The 12,695-nt window shown below is 45.3% G+C and overlaps 3 protein-coding genes across 3 annotated transcripts; 2 read left to right on the top strand and 1 right to left on the bottom strand.

Annotated features, from left to right (window-relative positions):
- Positions 1-478: 478 nt before the first annotated feature.
- On the top strand, positions 479-868 carry N7471_002438 (uncharacterized protein; the record flags this gene model as incomplete). The annotated part of the gene is made up of 1 exon (XM_057275158.1): positions 479-868. One exon carries the CDS (start codon positions 479-481, stop codon positions 866-868), a length of 390 nt encoding a protein of 129 aa, XP_057139796.1.
- Positions 869-1,318: 450 nt separating this feature from the next.
- Positions 1,319-2,032, top strand: N7471_002437 (uncharacterized protein; the record flags this gene model as incomplete). Its single annotated transcript, XM_057275157.1, has 2 exons — positions 1,319-1,344; positions 1,402-2,032. The coding sequence occupies 2 exons, from the start codon at positions 1,319-1,321 to the stop codon at positions 2,030-2,032; spliced, it is 657 nt and encodes a 218-aa protein (XP_057139795.1).
- Positions 2,033-3,925: 1,893 nt separating this feature from the next.
- Positions 3,926-7,438, bottom strand: N7471_002436 (uncharacterized protein; the record flags this gene model as incomplete). Its single annotated transcript, XM_057275156.1, has 4 exons — positions 3,926-4,944; positions 4,996-5,934; positions 5,982-6,596; positions 6,835-7,438. 4 exons carry the CDS (start codon positions 7,436-7,438, stop codon positions 3,926-3,928), a joined length of 3,177 nt encoding a protein of 1,058 aa, XP_057139794.1.
- Positions 7,439-12,695: the final 5,257 nt, after the last annotated feature.

The raw sequence follows: 12,695 nt of genomic DNA, 5'->3' as shown, positions 1-12,695 counted from the left end.
CAACTGCATACACATCCGGTAGTTTGCACGTACTTTCCAAAGCAATCCCGTACTGAGTTTTGTCCTTTGGGGCTATAAGAACTATTCTCTCATGATTTTTGGTCGGTTCTCAGGACATAATCAACTTCTACCGCAGAATAGAAATCGTCAAAAATATATCCTGATGATTTGGAAGTTCTTCACGTCTCGAAGTATGCCTACCTCTCTATTATCGAAAACTCATCAAATAAGCGCCCAAAGCAGACTAAAACAGGCTGAAACAGATTACCGGATTCTGTCTGAGACACCAGACGAAACCAGCGACACCTCCTACTCGAGGAGAAAAACAACGACTATCCGCATATTCACACTTGCTTTTCTTGTGTTAGGAGCCGTGCCTTTCTCTATATTTTCCTTTTCTCGCTGGTTCAAACAGCAGGATTGCAATTGTGGGAATTCCGTCCAGGAGGCTTTGGCGAATGGTTGTAAATATGATCCCATGGCAACCTCTTGGCTTCCTCCCATATGCCGCGATGACGAACTCATTGACGAATTCAATCATGCTGGTCCCGGTACTGATGGGGAGTGGACGTACTATGTGGACCAGAGCGGCAATAGAACTATGACTGTCGAGGAGGTATCGCGACTCGCTGAGATGGAAGGCGATGAGGCAACTTTCTGGACGACTCACGAATGGCACCTTGTACATTGTCTTTTTTACTGGAAGAAGGAATCACGAGCGCGAAAGTCTGGAAAGATGATGCTTGAGAAGAGTTTTGACGGAGGTGACCATATTGACCACTGTTATGTTGCTTTTCAGAGCGGTTTGCCTCTCCAGATGATCAATACGCGGTCTTCAGCCGGGCTCAATGCGGATAAAATGGATTAATACAAACCGTTTATAAAAACTAGTATCAACATTCTCTAGCTAATAGATCGTAAATCTGTACTAAATGTAACCAATTCATGTGAATAGAAAAGAATATGTATACACTACCTACATAAGCAGTTCGTATTTGCAATACACAACCTCCTTCCAAGGTTATAGACAAAAAAATATCTATCAAGTCTAACCATAGCACACAAATGCATACGTAACTATAGGGTACGGTAATATGCAGGTAGAGTTCCCCCTGGTGTCAGTTTTTTTTTCCATATTTCCCCTCTCCTCCCCCTTCCTTTCATCTTATCTTTCATCCTATCTCACCTGATCTTCTGTACCAACTCATTTTCAGCTTAAAAGGCCTTTCGTACTGTGATCCGAACATTGGACGGCTGCAATCACATATTTTGCCTCTTTCCATTTATATTTTTCACGGCCTTGGAATAGGGTATCAAGATGAGCGTTCAGTATAAAGAAGAAAGGTACCAACACTATTGCTGAATGTGTTCCTCCATGTCCCATCATTGACAGATATTCAGTCTAAACGATAACGTCGACGATTCAAGCGAGAACCTACTCCCGTGGGACGGCTCTGATATCGAACAATCCCCTCCCCGACGCCAGGCATGGAGAGTATACTTCCATCGCTTCAAAACAGTTCTCTACATCTCACTCGCCCTGTACGGCGTCATAAGTCTTCTCATCCAGACAGTCTCGTTGATTCAATCGCATCAACCCATCAACTGCGAATGCGGAAGCTCTACCGCTGAAGCAATAAGTAAAGGCTGCAAGTACGATACCATGTCCGCTGCATGGCTACCTGTAGCCTGTCGAGATGACGAGCTTAGTGCCGAGTTTGATCGCATGGGGCCCGGACCAAACGGGCGATGGCCCTATTGGGCAGACGAGAACAGGACTCGAGAACTTGGTGTCGAGGAGCTGTCCCTGCTGCCAGATCGAGGATTACCATTCTTTACAAACTGGGACTGGCATGTTGCTCATTGTACCTATCGCTGGCGGAAACAATTGAGGCCTGGATTTTTGTTTGGCAAGATGAACATCCAGGCAGCGTATGGTCATGTTATGCATTGTGAACAGGTTATGAGGGTGCATGACAGAGAGAAGACTATTGTATCTGCGGTGGGTTTGAGTGGTTCTACTTATTCATAGGAGGATGAGTTTTCTATCTGTGTCTGGAATTTTCGTGACTGCGCCTTTTCTATATTTCTTTGTATTGCAATCTAGAGCCCTTCCCATGCGCAAAGGTTTCCTACATAGCATACCCTCCAATGCAACACAATGACTTGGCTCCGCCAGAAATTAGACCATTTTCACATCGTAAGCGATGATGATAGAGGTCATCGGTCCATGACTACTACCACTTGCCTGCCTTAATCCTCTCCTCACGTGAACCTTCAATCAAACTGCCAGTCGGTATTGATGTTTTTTTTGCAATACAAAAATACTCTTCGGTACGTATTTCAGTTCGGATATGAATTATCTTACAAGGCAGCTAATGCAGGGTCCACCGGCCAGCCGTCTGATCAATTTATAAATAGGGAAAATAACAACACTTCGGACTCCGTATGATCTGAAAATGCATGTGCATGTGCATATGCAGCTATGTTGGTGGCATTTTGATTAAAAATCACGAATTTACAGAATTGTCGGTTCATCAAGGCATAAGAAAAAAAAAAAGAGGGGTAATTAGAAAGAGCCCTGGGCTACGATCTGTGATCAACCGGCACTCTCGTCTCTCCTCTTTTCTATTCAAGATAATACACCTATTTGGCTCTGTTCAATACCCATGATGGAGGAGGATGTTTGTTCAAATGAACCTCTTCTTCAGACAGAAGAGAAACGAAGCAAACAACGGTGGCTATGGAGGCGTTTGATACCTTTGGTGGCGCTACTAAGCTTTACGGTTTCAACAATCATAGCTCTTGTGTTTTATTTTATTCTTTTCTCGCAGTCTTCGCTGGCTGAGCATGGTTACACCTCGACAATGCTCCCGGGGTTGAAGACTCCACCGCGTGAGTTTCCCTATTCTGCTCGTTACAAGCCGTATGTTAATGTGTGTCTGTGCCTGAGCAGTTGGTTCGGTTTTGAAATCCTATAATCCTGACCCTTTCTACACTATCTTTCACGGAAATCAAAGCAGGGACATGTGGATGGATTTATTTCCAAGTATGTATGCTACGGTTTATACTATGAATCCACCTGCTAATTTAATCTCCTCACATCAGGAGGAATGGGATATATTCAAATGAAAAAGGTGAAAGAGTTGGGCGCTATCCCTGATTTTATTCAAAGTGTCAACACCGATGAATCAGGCCGGTTCTGCGTAGCTGTTTTCCATCAACTTCACTGCCTCGTGCGTCATTACTATTCTATTCTACGTGAAATAAGACTTGAACTCACCGATATTTTCCACTAGTATCTCATCTTCGAAGAGTATTCCCAGGCCCTACAGGGCCAAATCAAGAAACCACCAGGCCACACGGTGCATTGCTTTGACTATCTGCGTCAGTCGATTATGTGTGCGGCAGATTCAAACCTGGAGCCCTTCCGGTCACGGTTTGATGGGATGAGACCGGGGGATGGGGTAGATGGGATTGGCAGCATTCACCAGTGTCGCAAATATGAGGATGTGTTTGCGTGGGCGGATCGGTTCCGGTATAATGATGATGGAGATGCGGAGAGTTTTTCAGGTTCGGCAGGGTAAAGATTTTGTTGTCTATTTCTTGTAGATCAGATTTATTATACAGGATGGATCGAAATTAGTTTCACCGTTATTCACAGAGATACTTTCTCGAACCCTCTTTCGAAAAGCGCTATTCTTACTACGGTTACTGTGCCCCTGAGCCCCTTTCTTGGCAGTATTCTAGTACAGTCGTAAACAACATCTTTTTAGAAGTAGCTCCGGTATTAGACCTGTAAGGTTTCTAGGGGTTCTAGAACGTTGATCCAGCAAACAACCCAGATTGAAAATGATAGCACAAGCTGTGTGAAGTAAGAAATAATTGTTCCTATGCAGATTGCCTATAGTACAAAATTCGTATCCTATTTCCAAGCTCCTGTCCTCCAAAGCATTGCCATCGCCTTACTCAACCTGCATTGGCGAAGATACAGGTTCCCGAGACATTTCGCAGTGTCGACGGTTAAAGTGTGCTCCGGTCCTAGCGCTTCCTCCCTCCCAGCCAACGCTCGCATGAACATCTGCTCCGCCTTTTCCAGTTCGCCTTGTGCACTGTGTAATGCCCCGAGATTGTGAAAAGTGCGAAGGATTAAAGCGTGGCTAGGTCCCAGCGCTTTCTCTTTCCCAGCTAGCGCCCGCATCCACATTTGCACCGCCATATCCAGCTTGCCTTGATCACGATATAGGATCCCGAGGTTATAAACGGTGCTAAGGGTGAGGGTGTGGTCCGGTCCTAGCGCCTTCTCTCTCCCAGCTAGCGCCCGTATATATATCCGCTCCGCCATTTCTAGCTTGCCTTGATCACAATATAGGTTCCCAAGATTGTGAATAGTGCTAAGGGTTGAAGTGTGGTCCGGTCCTAGCGCCTTCTCTCTCCTAGCTAGCGCCCGTATATACATCCGCTCCGCCATTTCTAGCTTACCTTGATCACAATATAGGTTCCCAAGATTGTGAACAGTGCTAAGGGTTGACATGTGGTCCGGTCCTAGCGCCTTCTCTCTCCTAGCTAGCGCCCGCATATACATCCGCTCCGCCATTTCTAGCTTGCCTTGATCACAATATAGGCTCCCAAGATTGTGAACAGTGCTAAGGGTTGAAGTGTGGTCCTGTCCTAGCATATTCTTATACCCAGCTAGCGCGCGCATTAACGTCTGCTCCGCCTCATCCAGTTTGCCTTGATGATTATATACGGTCCCGAGATTAAGAACAGTATCGAGCGTTGATATGTGGTCCGATCCTAGCGCCTTCTCTCTCCCAGCTAGCGCCCGCATACACATCTGCACCGCCATATCCAGCTTGCCATGATCACGATATAGGATCCCGAGGTTATAAACGGTGCTAAGGGTGAGGGTGTGGTCCGGTCCTAGCGCCTCCTCGCTCCTAGCTAGCGCCCGCATATACATCTGCTCCGCCTCATCCAGTTTGCCTTATTCACTATATAAGGTGCCGAGATTATTGATAGTGATAAGCGTTGACATGTGGTCCGGTCCTAGCGCCTTCTCTCTCCTAGCTAGCGCCCGCATATACATTTGCACCGCTATATCCAGCTTGCCTTGATCACAATATAGGTTCCCAAGATTGTGAATAGTGACAAGGGTTGAAGTATGGTCCGGTCCCAGCGATTTCTCGTACCCAGTTAGCGCCCGTATGTACATCTGCTCGGCAGCCGCAAGCTGGATTTGGCCTTGAAGCAACTGTGAAACACGTAATACCTGATCGAGTTTATCAGGTGCAGGATGATAGATCATATCGTTTTCGAGGAAACGCTGGTGCACTAGTTGTATTGCATGACTAGCCGAGCGGGAAAAAGTGATATGACCAAGAGAATCTATATTGACCCCATTGATAGTCGCATGAACGCAATCGAAAGCATACCAGTAATACCTGATATCAACGTTCTTGTTGAGTGCGGCCAATGTCCAGTCATGCACACAGTTATGCATGCTCCACGATTCTGATGCCAAATGAACTTCTAGAAAGTAGTATTCAGTCAAGATTCCCATTACTCCCTGGAAGGACACGTCGTCTGCAACTAGTGCACGAAGCCACTCGGGAGATTCTTTGGTAAGTCCGTCGTTGAAAAGCTCGTGCCAAAGGCTCTGGTTACCGAAGTAGGCTAACACTTTGAGTAGTTGTGCCGCGTCAGAGTCCTCGGTTTCGAGGCGAGCGTATGACAGATCCCAGGTCGTGTAAAGAGTACGTTCGCGATACTCTTGGAGCCTAGTGGGGCTACGGGAATCAATATTCCAGCGTCTCTCGTATTCTTGTAAGTAGCGTTCAAAGCTAATAGTACTTCGCTGAAGATATGTCCCAGCAGTGGCCAAAGCAAGAGGAAGGCCTGCAAGTCGCTCTGCAAGGCGTTTTGCGTGAAGATCTAATAGCGTTATTAGTTGATTCTAGATGTATATCTAGGTACCATACCTGATTGAACATTCTCTCTTTTTGATCGTGTTTGTAAGACCGCCAGGCTATCCTTGATATTCTGCAATGGCTTTACATGTAAAATGTTTCCACCAACGCGGTCTGGCCACCTAGTGGTAACAATAACAGCCCGGTGACATCTTGTATGTGGGTAATAACCGTTGATCTCAAACTGGTCGGGGTCGTCGTAGTTATCAAAAAGCAATAGCCACCTGGTATTATCAGAATTAGAGAGCCACTGATGTACACGTCCAATAATATCTTTACTCTCTAAGAGTTGAGGGTCTTGAATGTCGAAGATAAGGGTGGCGATTGATCGAAAACTATCTTTCAGTGCAGCCTCGGACGCTGCATTTAGCCAAAATACCGAGCTATAATATCCAGATCGCGACTCTGCATAAGCGATAGCAAGTCGGGTCTTGCCGATACCACCCATTCCTCCAAGAATAAGACGCTGTTGTTTTTGAACGCCTTGAACTGGGTGCAAAAGTTCTGCGATTTGATCAAGCTCGGAGCCCCGACCGACGAAGAGTCCTGGAGCGATATAGGGCGCTTCGCTGAGACAGACACCTGCCGGCTTATGAAAGCTAAAGTCGTCTTTCTGTCTATGAGTGACTGCAGATAAAAGTTAGCAGGGGCTTTTTACAAATATCGGACGTAAATTTGTTCAATAAGGGAAGCTGGGATATCCCATAGGCACAGGTAGGGTGTGTATTGGAGACAGTTTGGAGATAGTAACTAGCAATAAGGGAAGGCTCGCCGAGAGATGGAAAACAATATCGCCCGAGGGCTTTGTTCATCCTCTGGTCTGGGTGAAATATGAAGAGAACATTCTACCAATCCTATCCCTTACCGAAGTTCTGCGTTCCAACGGACCCATTATTGTTGATTTGCTGCCCACTTCCGCGATTGATATTGTTTGTCTGTGGCCCGCCTCCGCTGCTGAAACTCATTGTGGAATCCTCTTCGTCCGGTACTGAGCTGACAGACTTTATCTCATTGATAGTATCTTCAAGCCTAGCGTTTTGCTGTTGATTGGCAGACTTCACCGCATCATGATTCACAATGAGTTGGACGTCTTTAGTGAGACCAAGCATGAGCTCTTCGACTTTGTTCCCTTTGCCGAGTCTGTGAAGGACTTTCAAATATCGCTTTTCCCTTGTGTCATTTTCACCGGGTACGATCTTCTCGAAGATCCCTCTTAAATTCGAAGCCTTTGCCTCACATGCGTCAAGGATCTGCTCCAAGGCTTCACCCACGTCTTCGGGTATTGAATCTTTTCTCGGTTCGAGATTGCCTTTGCATGTCGCGAGGATGTGGAGAATAACGGGGAGCCGTCGTCGAACCACTTTGAATGTCTCAGATAATTTGATGTCCTTCTGTGCACTGTCGTAGATTTTGATCGAGGTCTCCACGAGGGCAATAACAGCAGAGATAGTGCCGATGACTTCTGCCATATTGAGAGGATATAACAACAAAAATATGCGATGGTCTGAGTATTCTGGAAAAAAGGGGTGTTTTAGATAGCACTAGGATAGTCGATAGTAGAGGAGGGGTAAGACTCCCACCCCAAGATTTATGGGGCTCGAGATGTGATCGCTTACGCATTAGTCCGTTGTTCAGAATCCCTGCGAGCGCCAACCACATTGGAGCGGTGTTACGAGGCGGATGGAAAAAGACTACGGGAAGATTCTTGCACGTTCAGCGGCTTCGGCAATGCAAGACGTAGTCAGTAATTTGGTCATCACAGATTATATCACGCCCCGATGGAGAGAGTGTTCGCGCCATGTTGCAGACGGTCGGCGTCAGGGTGCTGATGATACAAGTGCTTACGGAAGCAGGCGATGATGGAAATCGAGGTTATGGGTATCGAGTGTATGGCTATTTCATATAATTTACGGATTAAGCTATCACGTGACAATGCCCTGAAACGAACGTAGTGAGAGAAAGGGGTTATAGTAAACACGGCCGCGGGTGCGTCCGCAAAGAAAGGTTGCTTTTTCTATATATTCTATATACGAAGCTTTTTGCCACGTCCCTTCCTCATTCGTTGTGTACTAACTGCTTCTGCTATAGCGCGTTTGAAATATTGTCTCGGTAGCTTCTTCTGCATCGTATTTTTGGATATGTCTGTTTTCATTGGGCTCTTCCCGGCCCTACATCCTCTCTTATTCCTACGTCCTGCTCTAATTTGCCTTTTACTTGCCAACTCCTCCTATTCTGTTCGAACTAGGATTCTGTCTTTATAAACGTCCTATGATTGCCCTGGATATGTTTTGCTTCTAAACAACCTGTAATTGTCCTTCAACATCGTTACGCTCTACACTACCTTTCTTGGCTTATATCCTTAAAGCTGTTTCTTTGCATTTTCTTATATCTATAGCTTCGCCCGCCCTTAATATCACAATATGCTGCGATCTAGGACTTATCGAGATTGCAACTATCCGATCGGTATGTTAACAAATTTTCGACCCGCCCGCTGCTCTGCCTATCGCTTGGCGCGCTCCTCTACGACTATCGAGATTCGCGTGTGTATAGAATGTGGAGCTCCTATTCGGTCTAATATAACTATTGCTCGTTACGATATATGCTGTCAACCTTCGCGCTATAGACCTAGTCGTACTTAACCACCGCCTAAGATGCGTTATTGTTAGCAATACGGCAACACATTCCCTACTATTAGTAGCGTGCGGAGTTACTTTACCTACAGATCTACGACGGGTAACGTTATATAACCGGCTATAGACTTTTCGTAGGTCACGGCCGCGTCTTTTAACCCGCTCGCTAACTTATTTCAACCCCTAAGTCCTTGTAAACGAAAGATTACGTATCGAGCAGAATAATACCTAAGAAGACCACCTTCTAATCGTACACTATCGGCGACCCTTACGCTACGTACTTCGTAGCGTAGCCCCGATAATAGCTAAGTCTAATCCATTCTCCCCTCCTCTATAGACTTTTTGTAGCGGGAATATAAAAGCCACGTATAGTCCTTAAATCAATTTCTACCGGTCATTTCTCTAGCCGATATTAGAGCTTCCGTTGCCCGTTACGAAAGTCATATATCGGTATCGAGTCATAAAGGAATTTGTTCTTCTTATAGTAGGCTTATACTATCTGAAGATATATATTAGCTTCTTCCTATAGATCCGTTCCTATAACCTATGTTAGGCTATCTCGATAACTACGGATGGGTTAATGGTAGCTAGGCATTTTACTACTAATGCTATAGTGCTCTTATTCGCTAGTCTATACCTAAATTTGCCGCTATAAACCATATGAACGTTTCACTTTATTAGCACTATCCTATTGCCCTTAATGGCCTTACCTTAACGGAAGAATGTTTGATTGCTAAATCCCATCCTATTGGAGTCGTTTTAAAGCTTCGTCCGGGCCATCGGTCTACCCTAACCAGCTACTATACGTTATATAGCCATTTTATTATTATACCCTAAAACCTAGGTCCGCTCCTTTAGATACTACTAAGCCCCGGACTATAGTTCACCGAGCTAATTAAGGTTCTTTGGCTAGGAAGCCGACCTCTAATAGATACGGACTTAAAGCTATTTTTAGTTATATATAAGTATAAAGTGCTCACTACTCTATAATACCTCGTGTAATATAACGTTTTATACTAAGATATGACGATTGATCATTTAGTGATAAATAATTGGCCCGATGATTTTATACCCTCGGACCTATAGGAACAAGTTATACTAGGAGAAGTCGATTTTAGTGAACGGGCCGGGTATACCGTCGATTTATAAGAATATAATTATGAAAATAACTGGCAAGCTATAGAAGATAGCCCTGATCTTTCAACCAGGAATCTTCCTCTAGTAATAGGTTCTGTTACCACTAATATAAATGGAGAGCGTTAGAATCCTGACTTTCGTCTACTTAACGTAATGTATGCCCTTGTTAATAATCAACCGCTTAACCCACACCCCTAGACTATATCCCCTCGCCGTGTGGTAATGCTAGATACGTCCCCGCCTTCCTACTATGACCCTGTAATTAATTATAGTATCCGCGGCTAGGCCGGCCTTCTCGATTAATAGTAAGATCCTCATTATTTCATATCTACTTTCCCTACGTTGTTTCCGACTAGCATTGGAGGATATCTGGCTTAACGTAGTATACCCGTATCACTTACTACTTTTACTGACTAGGCGTTACGCTACTATAGTCGAAGGTCCGAACGTCTCTTTTTTAAATAAACTATTTGTTGGGGCTGCTAACTATGGGGAGAGAGAGAGAGAAGAGGAATCATGATCTATTCAATCTATCTAGAGCAGGGGATTTATACCCTGCCAAACAAAGAAAGGCTCAGTCTGCAAACAAATGGAGGCATCAATGAGATGACTAGACAAAGGCATCAATGGGATGACCGACATAGTCCAACACAGCCCCCCAGACTGAGCATCAAGTCAAAAAACATTCTGGTTTGCATAGTAAAATCGTCAAATAAAATGCAGTTTTCAAAGTATCGTATTCCGTCAATTTCGTCAATTTGTAACCTTCAATTTGTAGGTTTCTTCAAACCTTCTTCACCAAGTAATCTCTCATCCTTTCGAAATCAACCTTTGACAGTGCTTTTGTCAATGTATCTGCAGGGTTTTCCTTGGTGTCGATGAGTCGTATCTCGATCAATCCTTGCTTCATCGCATGCTTGACGAATTGGTATTTGACATCCAGCCATTTGGTGCCCTTGTTGAATGCGTCCTTCTTCAGGATTGAAACGGCGTTGTCGCTGTCAGTGCAAATCGGCACCTGGATTGTCGTATTTTCTAGATTCAGCTGCTGTAGAATCTTGACGAGATAGAGTGCTTCCCGTACTGCACCATCGAGAGCGACGTATTCGGCGATGGTGCTTCCTGTGGCGACGACGTCTTGTTTCCGTGAGCACCATGAAATTGGTGCGCCTGCGTAGTAGAAGATATAGGCTTCGGTTGACTTTCCATCTTCGCAGTCGTTGTACGAAGAGTCGACGAAGCCAACTAGGCTTTGGCTAGGATCCTTTGCGAGCTGAATTCCATAGTTGGGTGCTCCTTTCAAGTAGCGTAGAAGCTGGGAGAGAGCATTAAGATCTTCCTTTCTTGGATTGGCAGTCCTTCTCTGTAGTCGATTGACAGAGAAAGCAATGTCTGGTCTAGTCCTCATTGTCAACCAGCCCACCTTGCCAACGTCTTCTCCGAATGCTGCTTTCTCGCTCTGTGAAATGGCATCGTCTTCATTTTCTTGGTGGCCTTCTTGTTGATCATCCGATGTTGCTTCCTGGGCTGAAAAAGGCGTTTTGTAGGAAGCTTTCATAGGGAGATAGGTGGCAGAGACTCTTCCTAAGCTTGCTGTCTGTAGGAGATCTTCCACATAGGCAGCTTGATCAATGAAAATGGTGTCTTCTTTTCCATCTTCTTTTGATCTGGTGATGCTGGTTCCAAGAAATCTGCTAGGTTCTCCAATGACTTTGATCTTGAAACTGACTGTCTGTTTGAACCATTCGATGCTTTCTTTTGACGTAGAAGCACACAGAGTATCATCCACATATAGCAAAAGCCATATGTCTTTCTCTCTATGGACGAAGATGCATCTTTCATCTGGCAGTTGTTCAAAACCAAGCTTTTGCAATTCCTTCTTGATCGTTTCATACCATAAGCAGGCAGATTGACGAAGGCCGTATAGCGCTTGTAGGATCATGCATACCATACCTAGCTTCTCATAGCCGGTTGGTGGTCTCATGAAAATGCATCTGTCGTCGATCAAGGCATTGAGATAGGCGGTTGTGTAGTCAATTTGTTCCCAGTATAGCTGTCGAATAGCTACCATTGAGAGAAACAACCGAGTACTCTCAGGCCTTGCAACAGGAGCGTAGGTATCGTCAAAGTCAAATCCTGGACGTTGTCTGTTGCCACAGATAACCCATCTTGCTCTCAGCTCTGTCACAAAGTCTTGCTTGTCACTCTTCTTGTCGAATACCCACTTGCCGGGTAAGATAGTGCTTCCTACTGGTGGTGTTTCGACGTACTGGTAAGCTTTGGCGGCATCAAGCTTTATGATCTGGTTGTCCATCGCTTGTTTCCAGAGCTCCCATTCAGGTGATTTCTTTGCTTCGGTGAGGTTCCTTGGGATCTTGACCTGCCAAGATTTTAAACCCTGTGGAATGCTAATGGCAGCTTGGACGATTCCAATAGCGGACATAGCACTTCCTGGTGAATCTCTTGATGTGTTTCCAGATCTTGGTGGTCTCAAGTTGCCTCGCTTGTCCCATTCCAGATCATCGTATCTTTGTGGTGCAACGCCGGCAGTTTGACGTCCTGATGTCCTGGTTCTCGCACGTGGTGGCGGGGTTGGTGACATTGCTAAGGGATCAGGAGAAGACGATGTTCCATATCCTTCTGCTGGTGTTGTAGTGCTTGGTGATGGCGTCGGCATGAAACTGCCTGGGGCTTTTTCAACGGGTCTTGGAGTGGTATATGGCGTATGCAGTTCTTGTTCGTCATCGTCAAGTTCAACCACTCTCGGTTCTGGAATTTCAGTATGCTGCGTAGTCGATCTTGTCGTTTTCTGGGCAGTGATAACTGGTGAACCAGCTCTTGTTTCAAAGGCTTGGATGTTAGGGCCGTCAATGATTTCTCCACCAATGACGATCTCTCTGTCATCATAGTGAGGAATGCCATGCTTTTGCTCCCAGAAAACAACGTCTCTATGTCTAGA

The sequence above is a fragment of the Penicillium samsonianum genome (genome assembly GCF_028829775.1).
Source record: "Penicillium samsonianum strain IBT 33392 chromosome Unknown utg000002l_segment0_segment0, whole genome shotgun sequence".
NCBI lineage: Eukaryota > Fungi > Ascomycota > Eurotiomycetes > Eurotiales > Aspergillaceae > Penicillium > Penicillium samsonianum.
This window is presented reverse-complemented; position numbering and strand designations above follow the sequence as displayed.